The sequence below is a fragment of the Stegastes partitus genome, unplaced genomic scaffold (genome assembly GCF_000690725.1).
Source record: "Stegastes partitus isolate 25-593 unplaced genomic scaffold, Stegastes_partitus-1.0.2 Scaffold351, whole genome shotgun sequence".
NCBI classification, from domain to species: Eukaryota; Metazoa; Chordata; class Actinopteri; family Pomacentridae; genus Stegastes; species Stegastes partitus.
This window is the reverse complement of record NW_007578082.1, coordinates 486069-509327: the sequence shown is the minus strand read 5'-3', so window position 1 is coordinate 509327 and position 23259 is coordinate 486069. Positions and strand designations below refer to the sequence as shown.

The 23259-nt window shown below is 40.9% G+C and overlaps 3 protein-coding genes across 4 annotated transcripts; 1 reads left to right on the top strand and 2 right to left on the bottom strand.

Moving 5' to 3' along the window:
* Window positions 1-353: 353 nt before the first annotated feature.
* tdh2 (L-threonine dehydrogenase 2) lies at window positions 354-4640 on the bottom strand. Its single transcript, XM_008284216.1, has 8 exons — window positions 4448-4640; window positions 3807-3849; window positions 3657-3727; window positions 3389-3538; window positions 3122-3294; window positions 2936-3026; window positions 2584-2853; window positions 354-1297 (listed from the first exon to the last, which is right to left on the bottom strand). Exons 1-8 carry the CDS (start codon window positions 4638-4640, stop codon window positions 1152-1154), a joined length of 1137 nt encoding a protein of 378 aa, XP_008282438.1. The 3' UTR covers window positions 354-1151.
* Window positions 4641-6020: 1380 nt separating this feature from the next.
* Window positions 6021-17416, bottom strand: LOC103359038 (myotubularin-related protein 9). 2 transcript variants are annotated; one of them, XM_008284217.1, is made up of 11 exons: window positions 16907-17416; window positions 16521-16577; window positions 16022-16130; window positions 15689-15814; window positions 12574-12747; window positions 12283-12500; window positions 11298-11459; window positions 10412-10553; window positions 6824-7044; window positions 6577-6728; window positions 6021-6243 (listed from the first exon to the last, which is right to left on the bottom strand). In XM_008284217.1, the coding sequence occupies exons 1-11, from the start codon at window positions 17089-17091 to the stop codon at window positions 6143-6145; spliced, it is 1647 nt and encodes a 548-aa protein (XP_008282439.1). In that variant the 5' UTR covers window positions 17092-17416; the 3' UTR covers window positions 6021-6142. The 2 variants fall into 2 exon arrangements, with proteins under 2 accessions (XP_008282439.1, XP_008282440.1); XM_008284218.1 differs by lacking the exon at window positions 16521-16577 and having other exon boundaries at window positions 16907-17415.
* Window positions 17417-19874: 2458 nt separating this feature from the next.
* fam167b (family with sequence similarity 167 member B) lies at window positions 19875-22945 on the top strand. The gene is made up of 2 exons (XM_008284211.1): window positions 19875-20580; window positions 21013-22945. Exons 1-2 carry the CDS (start codon window positions 20281-20283, stop codon window positions 21274-21276), a joined length of 564 nt encoding a protein of 187 aa, XP_008282433.1. The 5' UTR covers window positions 19875-20280; the 3' UTR covers window positions 21277-22945.
* The last annotated feature ends 314 nt before the right edge of the window (window positions 22946-23259 follow it).

The following is a 23259-nucleotide window of genomic DNA, read 5'->3' as shown; positions in this document are numbered from 1 at the left end:
CTGCTGGAAGCACCACAGCCCAGAGACACGCTATGACATGAAGAGAATAGACTCTTGGGAATAATGTAAGAAGATTAATGGGAAAAATATTATTACGTAAGTCAGTGAGTCTGATAGAGTTTAGGCCAGCAGAGAAGGCCAAGCAATCCTGATAAAACTCATACGTTCTGTGTGATCTGCACTTACTTTATATCGTGACACTGTCAGGATTGAAGCCCATTTGTTGCTCGACGCTTTAATTTTGGGTAATTATGCTGCTTCCACCTGTTGAAAAAGGTTCGAACTGCAATTTACCTTTTGCAGCTGTATCTTAAGTGTGCACAAAGTTAAGTAAATAACAATAATCAGTGTTGTTTGGGTAAATAACAGCTTTATTAGTCAATGTCTGATTCAAAGTACACTGCATTTTTATACATTGTTTTCCAAAGCATATAAGGCTTCATTTGATATTGGTACTCATTCATAACCAAAGTCACACTGCTGGCAAAAAAGTAAAATAAAGGCTTCCTCTTAGATGCCACAGCAAGGGTAGTGGGGTTGCATACATTATGTGGTTATCATTCGATAGACTACATCATAAAAGGCTGCCAGAATACATGATGTGTCATTACAGTCCAGGGTTAACTGAGCTATTCCAGATGATCCTAGAATCAAAGTATACAACAGATTTGTTACTCTAACTGTGCAACAGGTCCAAGTAGTTTTCGACATTGTAATAAACATTGTCACAGACTGTCGCGTCCATGCATGCGATTAACATGACGTTTGGAAATCTCTGAAGCTTAAGAAATGACTATTTTTCTGTTCAATCTGAGGCAACATACCCATGTGTAAAGTGATGCTCATACCATGATAACAATTAAAAACAACAAAGATGAAGAGAAGGTTTGACAGTATATGATTTCCTGAAAAAGACTGAAATGTGTGTGTTTGTGCACGTGTGTGTGTTCCACTGTATGTTAAGAGGCTCTGATGGAGAGGTCTTACTTCACAATCAGTGCCCAGCACATCACTGTAACGTGCCAGAGAAACAGAGGATACTGGTTGACAGTTTGTAAGAGTGAAGTGAAAGGAAGTGTGTTGTTGGTAAATGGCAGGCAGAAGAAAAGACAGCCGCGGGGCATTGGTCAGTCTTTGTGGAGCAGGTTTTGCTAGCTGACCGGCAAACCCTCGTCGGTCCTCTTGTCTCGAACGGAACGCAGCATGTCCGACACCAGCTCTTCAATCCCGAAGGCTGGTGCCCAGCCCCAGTCCCTCCTGGCGTTGGAGTCATCAAACCTCACAGGCCAGCTGTCTGCTGCAAATTGACAGGCAAGACGACCACGTTAATACCAGTGATTTTAAACTAAAGGACAACAGGGTTCAAAATAAAAACTCAATCTCACAGAAGACAGCTATAATCATACTGATTTTTAAAATGCAACACACTTTAAAATTCCTCTCCAGTCATTGATTTGATCCATTAAATTCTGCATATCAAAGTTATATATATCTAGTTTTTCAATAAAAATAACCCCTTTCCATCTTAAAAGGACTCAGATGTGGCTCTACATCATTGCCTCCTAGAATGTGTGGACCACTAAAGTTCCTGCGTCTCTCTCCTCTTACCTTTCACTACAGCTGGAGCACACCAGCTTACCGAAAACTCTGTTGAAATACTGTGAAACTATTCTGTTACACACTGCAAGTTGTAATATTGGAGTAATTCACCCCACACATGCTGGCACCAGAAACCAAAGACACTGAAGAAGAATAATGACAGAGAAACCCCCAGTGACAGGATTGGTTCCTTATGTTTGTGACATATGAAACCCTGAAAGTCTGAATCTGTGTGATGGCTGATGGCTTGACTTTTGCTGACCTATAAACCTGAAAGTAGTTTTTCAAATGACAAACACGGTGTCATTTATGTCAGCTCTAAGTAGTATATATATTTGTAGATGACCTCAAAGCATTGCAAAGGTCTGTCATCCCACTTTGGTTTTGTATTTGGGTAAGTTTACCGATTGGTGCAGATTTTGGGGGGAAAGCAGGGGATACGTCAGCCTCAGTATTTAACACGTCATCCCAAAGCACAGATGTGTGTGACATTTGGGCAGAAAGTTTTGAACATGAGCTATTAAAGTGCAGGCTTTTGTTAAATAATCACAATAAATTAATTTATAACTGAGGCATATAGATTCCATGTGCACATTTAAAGAGGCTACTGGCAAACAAAAGAACAAAAACAAAAGAGGACAGAAAAGTAGATCCTGCTATATATGTGTGTTCATACAGAGGGGATAATATTAAATGAGAAGAGTTGAGAGAGAGGAAAAATAAATATTTGAAAGCAATACAGAGTGCCTCAGAGCCTTACTGTAGAATATTCTTTTATATTTTTAATTGTTAACTGCAGCCTGGATTTTGTGTTTTCCTCCATAAAGCCTAAATAAATAAAATTCCTCCATAAATGGATGCAGAAAAGGCACACTTTCGTGCATTAAAAATGTTTTTGACGTTACATTATCCAGGGGTGGATCCACAGAGCCCCTGTTTACGGTATTCCCAAATCTACACTCACAAGTGTACCATAAGTCGTACCGATAGTCTGGCGGACAGAGTCGGGATTGTAGGTGACTTTGAGGTGAGGGAGGTGCTTGCGTATTTCTTGGGCCACCTCCTCTGGAGTGAAGCTCATGGCAGCTATGTTGTAGGTGCGCAGGGACAGCTGGCACTCAGGAGCCTGCATGAACTCTACTGTGGCACGGTGGCAGTCAGAGATATGCATCATGGGAAGACGGGTGTCGGGTCGCAGGTAGCACTCGTGGTGACCTGTGCTCAGGGCATCGTGGAAGATTTGAACCGCATAGTCTGTGAAGACAGAAGTCCGCACTTCTTAGTCCAGCTGATTTTGTACTAACACAACATAAGTAGATGTGAGGTGAAGCCATACCTGTTGTTCCTCCACCAGGAGGTGTGTTGACTGATATCACACCAGGGTAACGTAGGCAGCGGAAGTCCAAGCCGTATTTATGATGGAGATACTAAAGAAATAGAAGCTGATTGCTACTGAGATTTGGCAATTGAAATATACAGCTAAGTCATCATACATGTTTCTATATGCATTTTAAGATTTTACCTCCCCCATCAGTTCACCGTGCACTTTAGACACGCCATAGATGGTTCGAGGCCTTTGGACACAGAGGTCAGGGGCCGGGTCACGTGGAGAAGAGGGACCGAATGCTCCGATGGTGCTGGGAACAAAGAGGCGCAGGCAGTTCTCTAAGGCCAAGTCCAGCACATTATGTAGGCCTGCATGAGCAGCAGAAGATCAGGGAGGATCAGTTCAAACTCTAATGACCCTTAAACACTTGGTACATGTCAACTGTGTTGATTTCAAGCAGACCTGTGATGTTGATCTTTCGTGCCAAAGCCACATTAGCCTCACCCACAGCACTCAGCAGAGCGCTATAGTGGACCAGCCAAGTGATACGATTATTTACAATCAGCTCTCGGAGGTGTTTGTAGTCCAACACATCAGCGTACACGAATGGGCCTGTGGGGTAAAGAGAGTGAGTTGAGGATATCATTAGAGCAGTAGTTATACATTCAAGGAAACTGGAGAGAAAATGAAAAGTAGAAAAAAAAAAAAATCTGACTAAGATTTGGCATACCACTGGTGAAAACATGAGGCGGAGGCTTCTTGATATCTGACAGGATCACATTCTCTGTTCCGTACTGTTTCCTAGACATTAATAAAGATATTAGGACATTCAAACTTCAAACACTGTAATAAACTTTACAGTGATATCTCAACATCTCACCTCAGCATCTGTGCAAGTCCCACACCTAACTGCCCCAGACCACCTGCACACAAAAGGCAACCTTTAATATTTTATATAAATGTTATTTAAATGTTTTGAGATGAGAAAACTGTTGAAAATAAAATCCATGTTTTTAGTGGGCCATGTTTCAGCTGGAAAAAAAAAAGCTTTTTGTTTGTTCCAAAGCTTTATCCCAGGACAAAAAGTGATAACAGGCTATTATTCTCCTCACAGTCGCTCATTGGCCCTTTTATGTCGCTAGTACTGTCTGTACGCGCCCTATTGTGATGAATCAATACAGGGTCCTGCCACTAGTGCACAGTGAAAACAACTCAAAAAAAGGCAGCACATGTCTGTAGTATTCCACCCGAGCCATTGATGATAGAACGACAGGAATTCTTCACTCTAATACTCCTGCATTTCATTCCATTTAAAAAGATTTTGTTTGGAAATTATCTGATTCACTCTCATTTAGCAAAAAAACACAGCATCTATTATAACTGTGGCCAACAATGTACAGCAGCAGCTACACAGTGAAAGTGGTAGAAAACAATGGCAGCTTCACAGGTTCAGTGTTTGGGCAGTTGTGGAAAAGTCCATTTTTCCCTGTTTGCTAATGACAGAGAAGTCTATTTAATCACCTGTGATGAGAACACGGGGGTTTTCCTGAGGGGGCAGGGGGTTGCAGGACTCCTCGCTGTTCCACCTGCTCATCTTCCTGGGCAAAGAAGTAAAGCTGCGACCGGTCCAACTCCGCGTCCTGCTGAGGCAGCCTCGGCAAAACAGGCCCAGCACGGGCGCACTGGGCACACAGAGCCGCATACTCGGTTGCATGTCCAGCAGCAGTCCTTAGAGAAGTTACATTCATCAGACCAAAGTGATCACACTGAACTTCTACATCTCTAATGATAACAAGTAGTTTAAGAAGATAGAAGGGGAAAAAATATTACCTGTGTGCTGACAAATTCAGAAATCCCAGACAGGTGATTGTTGATCCAAAGCCAGCAGATGCAACTTAACAAATCCAGAACTATTCCTCTTAACTAAACTACGAAATAAGAGCCGATAAGACGGCATTTAAGTGTGAGAGTTAAAAGATTACCATCCGATTGGTCACCGTTTCAGTTCACCCAGTAAGCACTGGATAAATAAGCAGGTGTAGAAAGTCATGCTGGGCTATGTGGTTCCTGTCCACTTTGTGTGTAATCACCGGGGCTTGTGGCTCTTGACTGAACAGGACTACAGTCTCCAGCTTGCAAAGCTCCATGTGCGCAAACATGCTGACTTGCTGTGCACAGGGATTTGTATTGTAAAGAGTGTTTAGCTGAGCTTAACAGGACTGGGAGGTGTGTTAGTCATACAGTCTTCCTCTATTGATAATATTTATGAGTGAATATCTGTCAAAAAGTATTGACCCCATGGCAATTATGATTAACCCAGGCTGTTATTAGATAAAAATAACACTTACTGAGCTCTGTAAAGCAGCAAAAATATAATAAAATAAAGAAAGCTAAACAATAGTTTTAATGAGACAGTTTGGGGGAAAAATGCTTGTTTGTAGTCTTATGAATAGGCTGATGAGAATGTTTTGTCACTTCTGTCCTTAACATATGAATTTGCAGCCAGGAGATACTAAAAAAAGCTGAAATTTGGCTGATATTAAGTAATCAGTAGGGATGCACGATATCTTGGTGATCACATCGGTATCGGCCGATATTAGTGTTTTTTCCGATATATCAGCATCGGTCCAATGAACAAATTTAGCCGATGTGACAACCCATGATTGTCTAAGATTAGCGCCTTCATCTCTACATTTGATTTTACCTAAATGGTTCTGGACTTGAACGTTAAATATGTTTAAATATGTTTTACTTCTGTTATGTAATAAAGAAGACTATGTGGTCTAATTTGGGCTTCTTCTGAGTAGTTTCTCACAGTGCTTACTTCTACTCATTTTTCTGTGTGAACAAAAATCAAACATCGACATCGGTAATATCGATTATCGGCGATATCAGAAATCTTAATATCGGATATCGGCATCGACCAGAAATCTTAATATCGTGCATCACTAGTAATCAGGCTATGTCTAAAGGTAACAAAGATCACTAATGCAGTTCTAGAAGTCAAATGTCAAGTTTGAGGGACTATTTTTCAGTCATTAACTGAACAGAGTGTTTCCCAAAATATCTTCAATATTAAATGACACAGATACCGTTTTGGTATTACCATTTTTATAAAAGAGTAAAAAATACTGTACAGCAGAACACAGTAGATTAAAACATGTTCAACACATTCAGCTTAACCGTCTTCACTTGTTCATACACGCTGGAGGGGCGTCAGCTGAGCGCCAACTTGCCCCACTCGATCAGCATGTTCCTTATTTCCTCCTGAGCCTCCTCCAGGTGACGAGCCTGCTGGGTCCACCTCAGGAAGAAGCCTGAGGGTTCAGAGCAAGGGAGTCAGAATCCTTTTTAATGTCATTATGCATACGCTTCCACACACATGACGAAATTGTAGTTGGAAGTCTCGGCTTTCAGCAAAAAGAAGAAAAACGGCATGAATAGACTTTCGAAAGTATAAACACAAATAAGAAAGTAATGAACACAAATAAAGTATAAAATATATAAATATAAACATTGTAAACATTCTTAAAAAATGAGTGAACACGTACAGCAACAACACTGTGATTAAACAGGAGGCCACAATACTCAAAAGGCATCACTGTTCATACGGACCACAAGTGTTCAAGTTTGTGCCAATCGAAGCTCACCTCTCCAGAGCTGCAGGGACTGAGGGTGAACCGAGGGCCAGATTGCCAGCTCAGTGGGCTCATACAGCGGGTTAGAGTAGAAATCTCTCTCCCCGGGCCTCAGCAAGGCTTGGAACAAACAGTGAGTCTTATCTTTTATTCCCATAGCACACCTGAATGGGAAAGAGTGCGGAGGAAGGGAAGAAGTTTATACGACTTACACCACAATTCAATTCAATGATGGGTAACACTGTAAAGTTAACCCGACCTTTCCTGATCGCTGTTACACAGGAAGGTGCCGTAGTCAGAGGCGTAGACTTCGGTCGCCAGCCTGATGAGCAGAGCCTCGGAGAAGCCCAGAGCCAGAGGGAACTGACGCCACAGCTGCCACACACAGTCCAGCAGCAGCAGGAACACCGGAGACTCCTGCTGGAGACGAGCGTGGGAGTAGGCCGAGCGGGCACACCGCTGCTGGAACGGGTGTCCGGCCTGCAGAGGGGAACAATTAATCATGTAAACATTCAAACAGCACACACACAAACACACTTTTTCTGCTTTCTGTGTAATGTCAACTTCAGACGTTGAATTTACTTTGCAGCAACAGTCATACACAGTAGTATGCTCAATTTATACAGCTGGGCTCCGACTCGAAAGCAACTCCAAAGCAACAACACACACTTTCCCATCTGCTTTTATGTCTTTTAGTTAAATACATCTGTGTCGTTGTTTTAAATTGAAAATACCACTTCATGGTGTTTATGTGGATGCAGTCAAACAGAATGATGGAAATCTAACACATCATCTAATCCAGGGGCTCCCAAACTGTTCAGCCTCCAGCTCCTGAAATAACAGCGTCAGAGAGTGTCGACCCCCACTGTCCTCGGAGGATGTGCGCAGTCGTGCACATGCACTAATAGGCCTATTCAAACACAGGCAACACAAAGGAACACAAGAGCCTCACAACCATAATATTATTTAACAGTAATTTAGTATAAGCTAGTACGTCAGTTAAAGTAATCTCCATGTGCAAACTGTAGTACTGAGTTAACACACAGCATGTACATGTACATTCAGAGTGCTCAGAGTCCATTGTTTGAGTTGAATTTCATTTCTCTTATTTGGTTTTAATTAATTAAAAAAAAACTTTTTTAACAATTATGCTACAATTATGCTTAAAATGTGCTATTTTAAAAAAAAAATTTAAATTGGAAATCATCTCACAACCAATCTAATACATAAGGTATACTTGTGTTTTATGTATTTTTCTTGTATTAAAAAAGACCAGTTTTCTGCATAATTAAGCAAGATAGCTCATTAATTGGCTTTTTTTTCAACAGCCTGTCTGTTTTTTTCATGCTACATGTCTGCTATCAATTTGAACTGAACTGTAAAGGAGTTATTTCTGTAATAGAAGTGTTACTTCATTATTATGCAAATCTATGCAGCGACACCTAATCAGAACATCTGCTCCATATGGGGTACCTCTGGGGTAAATATGACATTCTGATTATGCATCCTTGTCCTTGAGTTTTTTTCTTGTATTACCATATTTACAGTGTTGCACGCTTTAACAATAAATTTGTTGTAGGAGGTACGGGTCAGTTTTGAAGCAAAACCATCTGTTTGTACCATTTTTATCCACAGCTGAAGACTGTTGGCAGCTAAAACACATGTGGAATAAAACAAACGGAGAGCTGAGGTGATTGACCAACATACTGAAAGTACAGGACGGTGAAGACGACTGTGAAAATGAGTCCGAAAGGGAAACAATTTCCTTCTGAAACACTGAGAAGTATGTTTTATTAAATCTATGCCCGCTGCATGCAGCAGACTGAATATGACTTTTTTTTCTTTTTTTTTTTTTTGTCAAGGCATTTCCTGGCAGGGTTGGACTGTGGAGCAATATCCTTTTAGAAAGAGATTTGGTCATACAGACACGTGAGCTCAGCGGTTAGCTCTGCAGCAATATCGAAAATGTTAAAGTAAACAAAATACCACAACATGCTCTTATGTTGGCTGTATGTGCTTTAGTTAGGATTTATGAACCGGCTTTTATTTTTTGAAATACTTCATTGTGATTTAAATCAGTAACTTATTTAAATGTATTAAGCAATTAACTTTATTCATGTTTTGTATACCCAGTTAGACTGTTTGCATCATATAAAAACCCAATAAAAAATAGTAGGTTTCACGAAATGTAGATGAAAAATAGAGATTTGCAGTCTTTCCTCATGTACTGTGACACCCCTTTGTTATATTACATACAGTTGAAACCAGAAGTTTACATACACTGTATAAAAAGACATTTTTTTCTCACTATCTGACATTAATTCAGACAAAACTTTTCCTGTTTTAGGTCAATTAGGATGACCAAAATAATTTCTATTTGCTAAACGCCACAATAATGAGAGAGAGAATATTTTAGATAATTTTTTACTCCTTTCTTCAAAGTCATAGGTTTACATACATTTCCTTAGTATTTGGTAGCATTGTCTTTAAACTGTATGACTTTGTTGTCCTGAAGCCTCTTTGTAACTAATTTGGTGGTATATTTAGGGTCATTGTCCACCTGGAAGACCCCCTTACACCCAAGCTAGAACTTCCTGGCTGATGTCTTGAGATGTTGCTTCAATATTTCACCCATAATGTTCTTTCCTCATGATACCATCTATTTAGTGAAGTGCACCAGTCCCTCCTACAGCAAAACACCCCCATAACATGATGCTGCCACCCCCGTGCTTCACAGTTGGGATGGTGTTCTCAGGTTTGCAAGTTTCCCCCTTTTTCCTGCAAATGTGTCGATGGTCATTATGGCCAAACAGTTCAGTTTTAGTTTCATCAGATCACTGGACATGTCTCCAAAAATGAAGGCCTTTGTCCCTGTGTGCATTTGCAAACTGTTATCTGGCTCTTTTATGTTGCTTTTGAAGTAACGTCCTCTTCCTCTCTGAGTAGCCTTTCAGCCCATGTTGGTACAGGACTGGTTTCACTGTGGATAATGACTCTCTCTGACCAGCTTCAGCAGCATCTTCACAAGGGCTTTTGCTTTTGTTCTGGGGTTGATTCGCACATTTCACACCAAAACACTTCATCTCTGTATGATGAATGTACATTCCCATGGTGTTTATACTTGTGTATAATTGTTTGAACAGATAAACGTGGAACCTTCAGGTATCTGGAAATTGTACCCAAGGATGAACCAGACTTGTGGAGGTCCACAGTTCTCTTCCTGATATCTTGGCTGATTTCTTCAGATTTTCCATGTTGTCACACAAGGAAGCAGTTTGTTTGAGGTGTGCCTTAAAATACATCCACAGGTGTGCCTCCAATTAACTCAGATGTTGTCAGTTAACCTATCAAAAGCTTCCAATGGCATGACATCATCATCTGGGCTTTGCCACATAGTTTGAAGGCATAGTAATCTTAGTGGATGTAAACTTCTGACTTTGAAGAAAAAGTAATAAAAAAATTCTGTCTCTCATTATTTTGGCATTTAGCAAATAGAAATAATGTTGGTAATCCTAACTGACCTAAAACAGGAAAAGTTTAGTCTAATTTAATGTCAGACAGTGAGGAAAAAAAAGGCTATATGTCTTTTTATAAAGTGGATGTAAACTTTTGGTGTCAGTTGTGTTTCTGTTGCTTTTGCTTCAATCATTTCTGTCCAGGGTTTTACAAAAGAGACATTTTATCATCCTCCCTATCAAATTGGCTTGATATAGAGGTTCCGTTTTAGTCTAGTGATCCATTTAACTTATTGGTTATTTCGTTTTTTTCATATATTTTCAACTAAAGCAAGCATTCTTTTACAATTTGTTTTGGTCTTTGCTTTTTATTTACATTGATTTGTTTATACCTGTAGCCACTCGCGCTCCAGCAGGGCCAGGAAGCCATCCAGTGTACGACAGCAAGGGTCCATGATGAGCTGAGCCAGAGTGCTGATGAGCAAAGAGGAGTCTGTCCCTTCAGAGCCGTGAACCAGAACAGAATGCCCGTCCCTGCAAAAAAACAATACGTACACTACAGTCCTGTTCCTTTTCATGTACAATAAAAGGCCCACATGCATTTATTTTTAAGCAAAACAACCACAGAAACGTCCCTGTTCATGCTGCTGACAGGATTGAAATGTTTGAGTTTTGTTGGTGCTGGAGCTATTTGTTATGCAGCCCTCACGTCTTTGTCCAGCCTTTACCTGTTGTAGTTTTGGAATTTCCTGGTTTGACAGATGCGATACAACTCACACAGGTTACATGAACACTGTGTTGTGTATGCGTTACATTAATAACATAACATTTTTATATTATTTACACATTCTTATTTGTGGACTTTAGTTCCCTCCTATCTAGTTTTCAAAGTGAGTACATATTCAAACAGAAAAACACACAGTTACAGTTATACAAACATGAGATAAGTGCATATTAGTCAAATAAAATGTGTTTTTCAGGGTCGATACCGATACAGTTATCATTAATCAAGCTGACAGATATTTAGAATTGATTCACATTTGCAGAAAAATTAAAATCCTGGTGTCAAAATTTTTAAAAACACCAACTTTATGTTTTACACATATTTAACTAAAAGAGAACTTTTTAACTCTCATCCGTCAATGCGGAAGGTCATTCTGGAGACATTTAAGGCAGGACATTGACACAGAGGGGAACATGGAAGCCAAAGAATTGGTTTTAAAAGCACCAATACCAATAAGAAATCAAAGAAAAAAAGTATTTCTTTGTCGTTCCTACCTCTCAACACACTCCGCCAGCAGGCCGGCGGTCGACAGAGCAGTCTGGACGTGAGACAGCCACTTTGAATTCTCCAGCTTACTGAGCCAGCGGTCCATGTTGTTGGACTCGTCGCCGCAGGCCTCCACCAGTTTGATCAGACTCTCCTGGAGGGCTTTACCTCTGCACACAAACATGATCAACGTGATCATCAAATGAAGCATCCACTTCCATTAAATGGTAAACGGGCTGCACTTATATAGCGCTGTCATCCAAAGCGCTTTATAATGTGTTTCTCATTCACCCATTCATACACCAGCTGACATGCAAGGTGTTGCCTGTCATTGGGAGCAACTTCGGGTTCAGTGTTTTGCCCTAAGACACTTCGACTGTGGAGGGGATCGAACCACCAACGCTCTACCACCTGAGCCGCAGCCACCCCATTATACACTGTTGGCCATAAAGTTGGAATAATTTCTGTTATCAGACTCATTTTTCTTTTTATTTCTGTTTATACATATCAGTAATGACTTTTGACCAGGTGCAATGATTACATACTGAGTCCCTGACCAAAGAGTGGGACGTCCTGCCCATTGATACCATTAACCAGGTTGTGGACAGTATGCCACGATGTCTTAATGCATTGATCCATGTCAGGGGTGGCCATGCTTAATATTAGTGACTCAGTGACATTTGAAAGAGTAATATTAGACATCCCCTTGAATATGTGTTTCCTGTTAAATTGACCAAGATTGGAAAATTGAAGCAAAACCCTTAAACCTATTGATCAACACCCCCAATTTAGTTTAAGTCTGAATACACAGTTTGCAAAAATTAATTGTGGTTTAATGTCTACTGTGATATATATTGTATGTATATTGCAGCATCAATAAAGTTTTCAGAAGATTTATACTTCATCTATCAAGAACAAATCACATTGTCACAATCATTTCATGAGAAGAGGTAAAAAATTATTTTAATGGTGTATATTTCCCTGCATACACACCTGTCCATCTGCCTGTGCAGTCTCTTCCAGTGGCTGTAGCAGGACTTGGACTCGAACCCTCCACCCGTCATTCGGGCCTGTTGAGCCTGCTGACTGGAGCGGGTGTCGATGATGTAACCTTTGTCTGAGCCGTCGATCACAGCCTGGAGGAGGAGCTCGTCTTCCTTGCAGCGCTTCCTATTGGCTCCCATCAGCGGCTGACTGCTGCGCATGATTACCTGAAAAGCGTTGGCCCGGTTAGCAAACATCAGTTACATCAGTGGGCTAACGGTGACCATAAAAACACCTCACCATGCCATTCTTCTTGTGGTAGTAGCAGAGGACAGGGAAGCGTCCTCCCTGCCTGAATTTGGCGACCTTCTTCAGCGTGCTGTCATCGATGCTGTTAGGAACAATGACTGCTGAAGGGTAGGAGGGACACACCGAGTAGTCTCTGTTCACGCTGCTCAGCCTCCACCTCTCACACTGCAAACAGACGAGAGAGAAGGCGATGAAGGACAAGGGCTCACAAGGGGGGACTGGTTGGAAAATTTTGACTTTAGTACCATGTCAAATGTAACAGGAAACTCCCTAACGTTGAGGGTGGTGCTTCAATTTAACTCGTTACTTCATGTAGAAGTCCACATAAGTGCTATTTTCAGGGTAAAATGATTAATCTACAGCATGCACTTCTGCACTAGGCCAGGGGTTCTCAAACGTCCATTCTGCGACCCCCCGGGGGGTCCCGAGGCCCCAAGGAGGGGGTCGCAGAATGGACTTGTTGTGCTCCATGCGTAGTGCCCATCCATCTCATTAGTTGAGCTCAACACTGAAACATAGTTATTTCCAAAACGTAAATTTGCACAGCAACGATGTTCACATGTTCACTCAGTGTCACATGTCGTGGCTGTTACTTTGACTGAGATATTCTTCTGCTTACATAGAAATGAAAGTGTATAAGTCAGTATTTTGCACACGACAGCACGTTTTGTTATGTTTCAGTCACCTTCGGGGATAGTGGGGGTCATCAGTCTCAAGAACCGTTACACCCCATGGGGGTCGCGGGCTGAAAAGTTTGGGAACCCCTGCTCTAGGCTAATCCTTAAAGACTCTTTAGACTAAAGCAGTCAACACTTTTGGTAAATAACCTTTTCTGATTTCTCTGTGAAAGACAGAAACTGAGAAATCAGAACTAATACTACTGTATGATAAATAGAGTAAAGAGCAAGTTAGCTTAGCACATAGACTATAAACAGAAAGAACAGACAGCCTCACTACCAGAGCCTCTAAAGTTCAGTCTCCTTACGTGTCTTTTTGTTTACTGAAGTGTCGAAACGTCTTTCAGTCGCTGTGAATTTGACAACAAGCAGAGACACTTCCAAACAACCCACAGATGACTGTTTTTAGACTTTAGCATTTGAACAGATAAAACACAGACGATATCATATACAAAAGCAGAATGTTTGTGGCAAATTAGCAGCAGAGACATTCGATCGCCAATAAATCTGCCAATGTTGCCCACAAGTGGTAAACTTCCAACACATATACTGACAAGTTCACCATTAGTGCCAAACATGTTGCTGGTGGTTTGCCACCACAGTCTGCCAGTATTTCTGCTTTTAGCCAAATTCTACGGAATTGAAACTTTGATTGCCAGAGTTATGCAGACAAATATATCCGTCTCCCTCGCTAGATGACTACATCCACATTGACTCATTGTGTCAAGAGCAAGAGCAAATAAATCTTTGGATGAGCACGGGCTTGAATTAAATACAAACAAAACTTAGATCAATGTGTTTGGTGAAAAAGAGAAAACAACACCTTAAAGCTTCAGCATTGAAAAGCAAAGACCAAGTCGGAAATCTTGGTGTTCTAAAAGATTTCACCTTCACCAGCCAAATCAAAGAGATGACCAGAACAGCTTCTTAAACATATAGTCGGAGTTGAGGGTTGAGGGTACTGGAATTTTCTCTGAATGGGGCTTCCAAAAAAGACCAGCTGCAACTGGTTCCTAATTCTGCTGCTACAGTGTTGCCCAGAACCAAGAGAACAGAGCACGTTACTCCAGTGGCTCCCAGTGACTTACAGGATAGAGTTTGGCTACTACTGGTATAAAAATCATTTAATGGTTTAGGCTCAGAATACACCTCTGAGATGTTTAATGAATACAAACCAAGCAGGGCTCTTGGATCTATGGACTCAGGTCATCCAGTAGAACTCAGAGTCCAGGCTAAACATGCTGAAGCAGCATTTAGCTCCACGCAGATGGAACAAACTGCCAAAAGCTCGTAGATGTGACCCATGTATAGCTGTTTTTATATCAAGGCCAGAAATGTTTCTCATTTATTGTGTTCATGATTGAGCTATACCTCAGTCCACATGTACTATAATGTTTATTATTGTGTATCTTTTATTAATATTTTTACTTTATTTTATTTTTTATTGTTATTTTTTACTATTACGTTCTTTTGCCATTAATTATGTAAAGTACATTGAATTATCTTTGTGAACAAAATGTGCTGAATCAAATCCAGATTTTTGATGCTGACATTATACACAGTTTGGGCCATTTAAAACATTTTTTAGAAAAGTTAATCAGTATTTTTTTCTGTAACTTTGTTAGTTTAACAACACAGAGAAAACATGTAAAATTGCAGCTGAAAATTCTGTGCCATTTTTCAGTCCTTAATGTACCATTTTTTCTTTCAAATAACAAAAAATATTTGTAAAGCAGTGCTTTTTTACTGATTTAAATACAGTAAAAATATCATAATTTTATATTCAAACATACAAAAGAGCAAATAACTGTTCATGTGTTTGACCTTTTTTTAAATTTGTAAATTAATACCCTTTTCTATGATTTTACCTGTAATTAGCTGTAATTTAACAAAGCAGGATACATCTTTGAAATAACAGTGAACTGTTTAAAACAATACAGGCTAAAATGTACTTTTTCTTTTAGTGTGGATGGATTTCTCACCCTTGGGCAGAGCCAGACTGCTGTTTCCTATGTTTATGATATCTAAGCTAAATGAACTGGCTGTACCTGTCCAGATCAGCCTGATGAACAGTACAGATATCCCACATTCTCTGGGCATTCTGTGCCCATAAAACACATCCAACAATGCTGCCTTCAGGGCCCACCCCTCACCATGGCAACATGTTATTCCCAGAGGAAGACGCTCATGTGTTAAGCACCGATTCAAGCTGTGTGCAGCACATTCTGACGCTCAGAGAAAACAAATGAAAGCTAAGCAACGGGGATATCCTGAATCTCGACCCCTGCATTCAGCTTCCCTGGCATTTTCCTGTCATGTGGCTTTTAGATCATTGTTGGAAAAGGTTGCCTGAGAGACTTTTTCATCTATAGGTTCTATACAAAGTTAGGTTCCTGTAAAGCGGAAAGACAGTTTTATATGACGCTTACAAGCTCCTTCATTTGGCTGTAGTGCTTTTCAGGGGTTGAGAGACCCCACTGGTCCTGCAGGCTGAGGTCAGCAGGCCTGTAAAAGAAAGGGTACATCTCCGACACACAGTCCAGGCAGGACAGGGTCTGCGGAGAGTGGAAGAGAGACTGGAGTGAGACATCAAAACAGATTACGAGACGCAAAGCAGAGATGAAAACGGATACAGTCGTTCAAGAAATAACAGGAAATGCAATGAAATTATACTTTAAGACAGAAAAGCAAATACTGATTTCCTTATTTGTCTGTGCACCTCGCTCCAGGGCTCAGCTGTGTTGTGTTACTGTTCAATATACCTCAATAGAGTGCGCGATGTTGAGACACTGCTCCATGCCCGGGATGTCAAGCTGGAGCACACGCAGATCTTTACACTTGATGGTAATCGTGCCTGACGATCCAGACATCCTAAACACACACAACAGTAGGATTCATACACGGAACGGAAACAAAACCCCCCTCGAAGGCCCACGTTTAGACTCTTTAGCAGTGCAGGAGGCTTGACTTGCAGCAGAAAAGGACAGTCAGCTGGGCCCTAAGGTGTGTGCATGTGTGTGTGAGGAGGGAGATTTCTCTTCCTGATAAATGGGTGTTTGACACCTGCTCTCAGAAATAGCATCCATTGGTTCCAGCAGCGCTTTCACAAAGCTGAGAGAAACCTGTTGTTAGCAGCAAGGTGACACACGACATGAGCGATGAGACAGAAGAGGAGCTGCTGTAATCTTGTTAGCAAATTTCCTTCTGCGCCAGCATGAGAGCAGCAGCAGCAGACACAAGGCAACACCGAGGATGTCCAACCTTTCACTGAGACCTGCGTTAGAGAAGAAGCCCGAATAGCCCAAAAGGTTTTCCACACTGGTTAAAAAAGACGTGAGGGAATCATTAGACAATGGATTATACAGTTATTATTAGTGTGATTATATGATTGATCATGCAAAAGTTGCAATCTTCAAACTAAATCAGTCCTAAATGATCCATAAATACCCCATTAAACATTGTAATTAGGTTTTTTAAGCAACTAAAACATCATTGAGGCTGTTAATTGAGTTGAATTGAGTGTCATGTTTTGGCAGTTTGGCACCAAATGGAACCAAGTGACTGGAGTTTATGTTCTAGTTTGTGATCTTCAGCTCAACTACTTGATATAGTGCCCAATCACTCTTCTGTCCTCTCCTTTCACTCACCTTTTCTCAATTGCATCGATGTTCCTGAGGAGCAGCAGGACCTGCCGGGAGCTGCCCTCCTCCCTGTCCGAGAAGAGCAGGTGGTGGCCGGTGATGCACAGGGTTCCTCTGCTCGGCGGGTGGAGCGGCTGTCTGAGCACAACATCCTCCACGTTAGCCGTCTTGATGTGCTCAGAAAACTCCATCAGCTCCCCTTCAGACGCCAAAACACCTTCAGTAGACAACTTTTTTTCCTCCTTTCTTTTATTTTCTCTGATCAAGCACAAGTTGCCTTCACTCCAAATCACTTCCACGCCTCTCTGGTTAGAAAATGAAAGCAAGCTTCCTTCTTTGTACGCACAGCTTTCTGGGCTGCGCTGCTGCAGTTGCGCACTGTTTGTTTGACGATAATGAATCTAAAAATAGAAAAAGGCTTCATTTTTTCTCTCTCCTGAACATCACCGTCCCCTCCTGTGGCCTTACACCTTGTTTTACGCACGCAGCTTGGTGAGCAGGAGACGGCTCTGGAAATGGAAAATGTGTTGCTTGAGGCGACAAAAGACGGAACTGCACGTTTCCTGAGAAACAGAAATAGCGAGATGTGTCACATATGTTGCTGGTGAAACTTGCGCGCACTGTAGGGGGGTGAGAGAAGGAACAGCGATGTGCCTGTGATATAGAAACTGACCACCAGATGGCAGCATGCGTAAAGCTAGAAAAGCTAAATCACGACCTGTCTGACAAAGTGCATGTTGCAGTGGTGCAAGTATGGGGTTCAGAGTTGGATTAACGTTTGTTCAGTTTTTGCACGTTTCTTTTAAGCTATATTTTTTAATTTAATGTGTCCACCTGCAAAATAATAGTAAAAGAAGGAATGCACAAAATTGGATTTTTGGGGATTTCCATTTTGCCAAAGTTTTCCAATTTATTTTAACCAGTTGCCACAGAAACTGAGCTGTTCTTTTGTTTGTTTGTTTTGCAGAGAGTCTTTCCTGTGGTACAAGTAACCAGAGATGACATAAGGGGGAGATTTGCCACTTCAAGAATCGTGAATATAAATCTATGCAAGAATTCCATTTCACCAAAGATGGTGGTTGTATGACTTCTCCTAAAATCACTTTTCCACCTTATTTAGTGGCAAAGTCAGCAAAATTAAAAAAAAAACGTTTTAATCAGATTTGGCTTGTGATCATATACATGCAGTTCTTATGTCCCTGTGACCCCTTAAGTTGCAGTCACGGCTCTCTCACCACTCATTTAGATATGAGCCTGGCTTTATGAGGCCCAAAAATAACTGCCTGGAGGTGTTATCAACGTAGCTGTCAAGTGGCGAGACCTACCTATAAGGACTTTGATATCATGATGTCAACTCTTCCCCTGACGGCCCACTGGCAGATGCACACAGAGAATACAGTGGTTTGTAAATGTATACATTCACTGGGGAACATTTAAAAAAACAAATCCTTTGACTTACCTGTATAACAGCCATGTTTATTTTAATGAAACATTTTCTAACAAAGCTGTAATCTTTTAGCCTTATAGGTTGTCAGTCTGTGTATCAGTGTTCTCTTTTGGGTCGATGCAGTGTTTCATTTTTGAGCCTTTATCAGATGATAGCGATGATGACCCCACTGACCCCTCCTGCCTCCTCTATGGAGTGTATATGTTACATTAACGTGTTACTTCTCTCTTTGCTCATCATCTCATCATCTGCAGTGTTATTGGTCATGTTACACTTCCACACCTTCAATTTGCACTCTGTTGATAATCTGTATTCATGTAAATATCAATATACCCTCAATATTCTTGTAAATAATACCAAAGTTTTGTGGTTCTGATTTAAATTTAACTTTAATTCTTCACTTCACAACATTTTTTTGCTTTCTGCTTTGCACTATTATAGTTATTTTTTATTTTTAGTTTCTTTTATTTTACTCTTTTTTTATTGTTGTATTGTTGCGCCAACCCACCAGAACAAATTCTTTGTGATTGTGTGAACTATACCTGTCAATAAATCTGTTTCTGATTTCTGATTCTGATGATGCTGATATGATTGTGCATCCCTTGTAAAAACAATCCAAAAAAAGTAAAATGTAATTACATGCAAGCACATTCAGGCACATACTGTACAGTGTTATTCTGAGGTTCTTGTGTCTCACTTGGCTATGTCTTTGCTTCTTCATAGGCAGATCTAATCTTTAATCCTCCACCTGTAGCTGTTTGACAGTTGTAGTTATTTTACTGAGTGAAGATACCAAACACATGGCAGGTTTTTAAAAGTCAAGTCACTGTTTCAGATGAAACTACTCAGAAAGGTGAAGTAGTTCAAAACAGAAACCAAAAATACTTCTTTCACATTCTTAAATTGTACCCCAGCTATTAATATATGGTATATATAGTAACAATATAACACAGACAGTGACCATTTAGTTGCTTTATGAATGTATATAATAAGCTGTGTAAGGTTTCTACACTCTTTTAATGCTACTTAAATAAATGGTTTGAGTACTTCCTCACAAATAGTGGGGAAAAGTAACTAAGTACATTTACTAAACCACTGTACTTTATTATAATTTTGAGTTACATATATTATACTTAAGTATTTCCATTTTCTTCTACTTCATACTTTAATTCCATCACATTTCAAAGGCAAATAATATAGTTTTTACTCCACTACATTTATCTGATAACTTACAATTACTTTGCAGATCTTGTTTGATATTTTAAAACAACCTAATTAACAAATAAATTAGGATGTAAAATGACAGATTAGGGTCAAACTTTAATGATTACCAAGCTAGCCAAAAGATAAACTACGTAAAGTAGTTCAATCACTTTTACAAGCTGCACAATTAAAGAGATGAACACATGAATGCATGAATAATTATAATTTTAATAATAAGGATCCTGACATATGAAATTCTGGATAATGATTAGTTTCACTTTTGGTGCTTTTATACTACATTGAACTGAATTACTTTCACTTTTACACTGTGTTACTTGTATTTTTATGTAAACACAGAACTTCTTTCCACTCCTCACACCTTTACTGTCAACATAATACGCACGACAAGTATTTTAAAGTTGGAGTGGACAGATACAAACGCAATTAGACTCGAAAATCTCCGAATAACTTTAATTCCATGAAATCATAACCGATCTTCCATCATTATGTGAAATCCAGACGGTGCTCTAAGCTCTTAATGTTTGCCTTTCTCACACACAAACGCGCATTAATCAGCCAGCCTGTCTGTCCTCTGCGGGATGGGCGGTCACTGTTCCATTCCTCCCTATAAAGGAGGAATGGACCTGTTGCGCTCCAATCGCCAAGCTGCCACAGCAGAGACAGAAAGCCCGACGTGAATCCCAGAGGTTTATCCATTACCGCGTAATCGATGGATTGTAAAGAGTTTGGAGACGAGTCCTCCGAGGGAGACACGGAGGATCTGGACAGCCTGAAAGCGCTGACGGAGAAGCTGAAGCTACAGACCCGCAGACCATCCTATCTGGAGTGGCAGGAGCGGGTACAGAGTGGACCGTGGAAGGGAAGGAATTCCGCAGAGAGCTCGGCCTCTGAAGGACAAGTCGTTTCCATGCCTGCGCTTCTGAGAAACGAGAAGTCGGAGCTGGTTGTGCGCAACATCTGTGGTTTTGAGACTATTGATGATGCTTTGGAGTTTCTGAGGAAAGAGCTGGTGAGTTCCTCCTGAGCGTTTCGTTTCATTATCACTTAAAGATACATTACACTGAAAGAGGATAATATTAATTAGAATTTAAAGAGCTGCCATCTCTGACAACTTAAGAGGCAAACTAAAAAAAACCAACAGATCCATTCCTGAGAATCTTTCTTTCTTCACCTCTGAGGTAGATATCCATCTCTTCAGGTGTCAGCGATGTGCTCTGCATGAGTGCTTCGCTTAATTCAAAAGACAGGCTGATGTCATGCAGTCCTCACAGGCAAAACAAACAGTTTGTGAAACAATAAGATGCCTGTTTTCTCACAGTCTCGGCCTGCAACCCTTATATTCCACATGCCAGTAATTTACACCCTCTGACGAGAAGATAGAAACGATAATCCGAATCCAAACTTTCACATAAGCTTTTTCCTTATGTTTCCTTCCCCTCAGAGGGAGATGCAAGTTCAGGACAACCGTCTGGCCCGCCAGCTGATCCGTCTGCGTGGGGAGATCCACCGGCTCAAGGTGGAGCAGGTGTGCGACCGCCACAAGGAGATGCTGGACGACGCCACGTACGAGCTGGAGGAGTGCGGAGAGGAGTCGGACCTGCTGTGTGACATCCCCATGAAGGCCGCCTTCGCCCTGTCCACCCCTCTCAAACACCTGGGCCTCACCAAGATGAACATCAACTCCAGACGTTTCTCACTGTGTTAAAACCACAAGCCTTACTCACACTACCGAGGATGTGCCTCCTCTGTGTTTGTGTAGCCATATAATTAGGGTTGTTTCCTCTTTGGGAGGTGTTGTGGGGTCAGAGTGAGGAGGTGGCTGCCAGATACCGGTGCCAAGAGTTAAAAATTTAATGTGTGCCTTGGCTTGATATGCGTGAGGAAGCCTCTGCGTGCAGGCCTGCAGGGGCACACACCTTTACCACGAACACAGCTTCCTGCTGGACGGAGTCTGGGCTGCGCTGCTGTTGACTCATCTTCACACAGTGCAGAATGAATCAGAGAGGATGAATGAAGACGAGACTGAAATGTCAAGTGGAATCAGCATTATGTTTAAATACCTTACAGCAATAAGGTCATTCGGTGTTGCAAAAACAAAGTTTTACAAAGAAGTGCAGAGGGAGAGTAGATCTGTTTTGGTAAAGAAGTGTCATAAAAATAAGATAATGATCACTTCAGGATGTAAAACAGTGTCTTGACATTTCTGAGACGGGCCACATTATTTTACATCAGTGGTTCCCGAATTCATTCAATTCACTTTGAATTCAAACAGCTCTAAATCCCACCAGACGTCATCGGAGGGCACGTCCCATGGTTGGGTCAAGACCTTGTATTAGTGGGAAGCAAAAACATTCACTTTCAGCTACAAAAACCTTCCAGCAGAACCAGGCTCAGGGTGGATGGCCATCTGCCTCGACTGGTTGGGACGAGAGAGAAAAAGATAACAAAGAGAAGCAGATAAACAATACAGAGAGAACAATGGGGCAATGGGGATCAGAAACATGCTAACGATACCTCCACAGAGGTTAGTGATAGTTAGTGATATGCAATTATGCCATATACTGTGTCCAGAGAGTGAAGGAGATATAAATTGTTAGGGTCACCTGAGCAGCTATCATTATAACTTAGGGGTCATGATCCTAAACTGGGAGGTCTTGGGGTGATTACCAGATTAGGAACTCCAAAAACCCCAGATGTTTTCCTTCAAGTTATATCATTTCACTTCAAAACTCTGGTTACATGCAGCGATCAAGAGCCAACAGTAAGACGTTGCTTCATTTTAAGAGGTCAAAAGTGTAAAAGTTGGGAGCCACTATGATGCTATGATGAAATCAAAAAGTTGCTTCTGCTCTCAAACGCTCAGCAGCACTTTAGCATAAACAGAGCCCTTTAACAGAGAAACATGCTCCAAACCTTCATCAGGCCATTGTCTCTCCCAGTATCCTCACAGGAAGCAGGAGGTCACTCTCCAGCATTTTTACACCTCTTCTTCACAAACCCAAAAATATCCCCCTCGCCTCGCTACTGCAGTGACAAGACCCAGGAGGCTGTGTGCCTCATGCATTTTGCATTTTCCATTACCGTGTCCAGATGCTGCAGAGAACAGATTTCAAGCTATATATGGCTGGACAGTGACCAAGTGTATGTTGTTGCTCAGTGGAAAATGTAGTACAAGATAAATGATTTGCTTAGTAAAAACAAGTAGGAAGAATGAATGAGTGTTTCTTTCTTTTTGTTTTTTTCTACATTTGTAAATGTATAAAACACCTAATGAAATTTTTTACGACCGTATGCAGATTGTTAAATCATGCTACTGTAACATGAATGTATCTACTCGACGAATGAATATAAAGAAAAACGCCTTAAAATGTAAACTGCCTTTTTCTCTTTCTTTACATAAAGTTTAGTTGATAAAGTTTTAATTGTTCATTATTACAGGAGCTGACTTTGAGTTGCTTCTGTGCATCTTTCTGTTCAATCTAGGCTAGATGTCACAACACACTCCATCCCCATCATCCATCTTCAGCTCACGCACAATGGAGTCTTCTTTCCGTCCTCGAGACATTCATGACCCGGTGTAATATCCAAACATATGAATGGGGCCCTAGAGGCATATTGTTGGACGTAATTAGTCAAACAAGACACCAAATATGTGTTGGCAGAGAACGCTCTCTGTGTGAAATGAGAG

Excerpts from the sequence above, each read along its gene's own strand:
- tdh2 (XM_008284216.1), bottom strand. The coding sequence starts at position 4,640 with ATGCAACCGAGTATGCGGCTCTGTGTGCCCAGTGCGCCCGTGCTGGGC. Across the intron at positions 3,728-3,806 it reads GGACTTGCACAGATGCTGAG|GAAACAGTACGGAACAGAGA; the intron begins GTGAGATGTTGA and ends ATTAATGTCTAG. Across the intron at positions 1,298-2,583 it reads CTCTGTCCGCCAGACTATCG|CAGACAGCTGGCCTGTGAGG; the intron begins GTACGACTTATG and ends GTCAATTTGCAG.
- LOC103359038 (XM_008284217.1), bottom strand. The coding sequence starts at position 17,091 with ATGGAGTTTTCTGAGCACATCAAGACGGCTAACGTGGAGGATGTTGTG. Across the intron at positions 7,045-10,411 it reads TGGAGCGCGAGTGGCTACAG|GCCGGACACCCGTTCCAGCA; the intron begins GTATAAACAAAT and ends TCCCCTCTGCAG. Across the intron at positions 6,729-6,823 it reads TGTAACAGCGATCAGGAAAG|GTGTGCTATGGGAATAAAAG; the intron begins GTCGGGTTAACT and ends TTTCCCATTCAG.
- fam167b (XM_008284211.1), top strand. The coding sequence starts at position 20,281 with ATGGATTGTAAAGAGTTTGGAGACGAGTCCTCCGAGGGAGACACGGAG. Across the intron at positions 20,581-21,012 it reads AGTTTCTGAGGAAAGAGCTG|AGGGAGATGCAAGTTCAGGA; the intron begins GTGAGTTCCTCC and ends CCTTCCCCTCAG.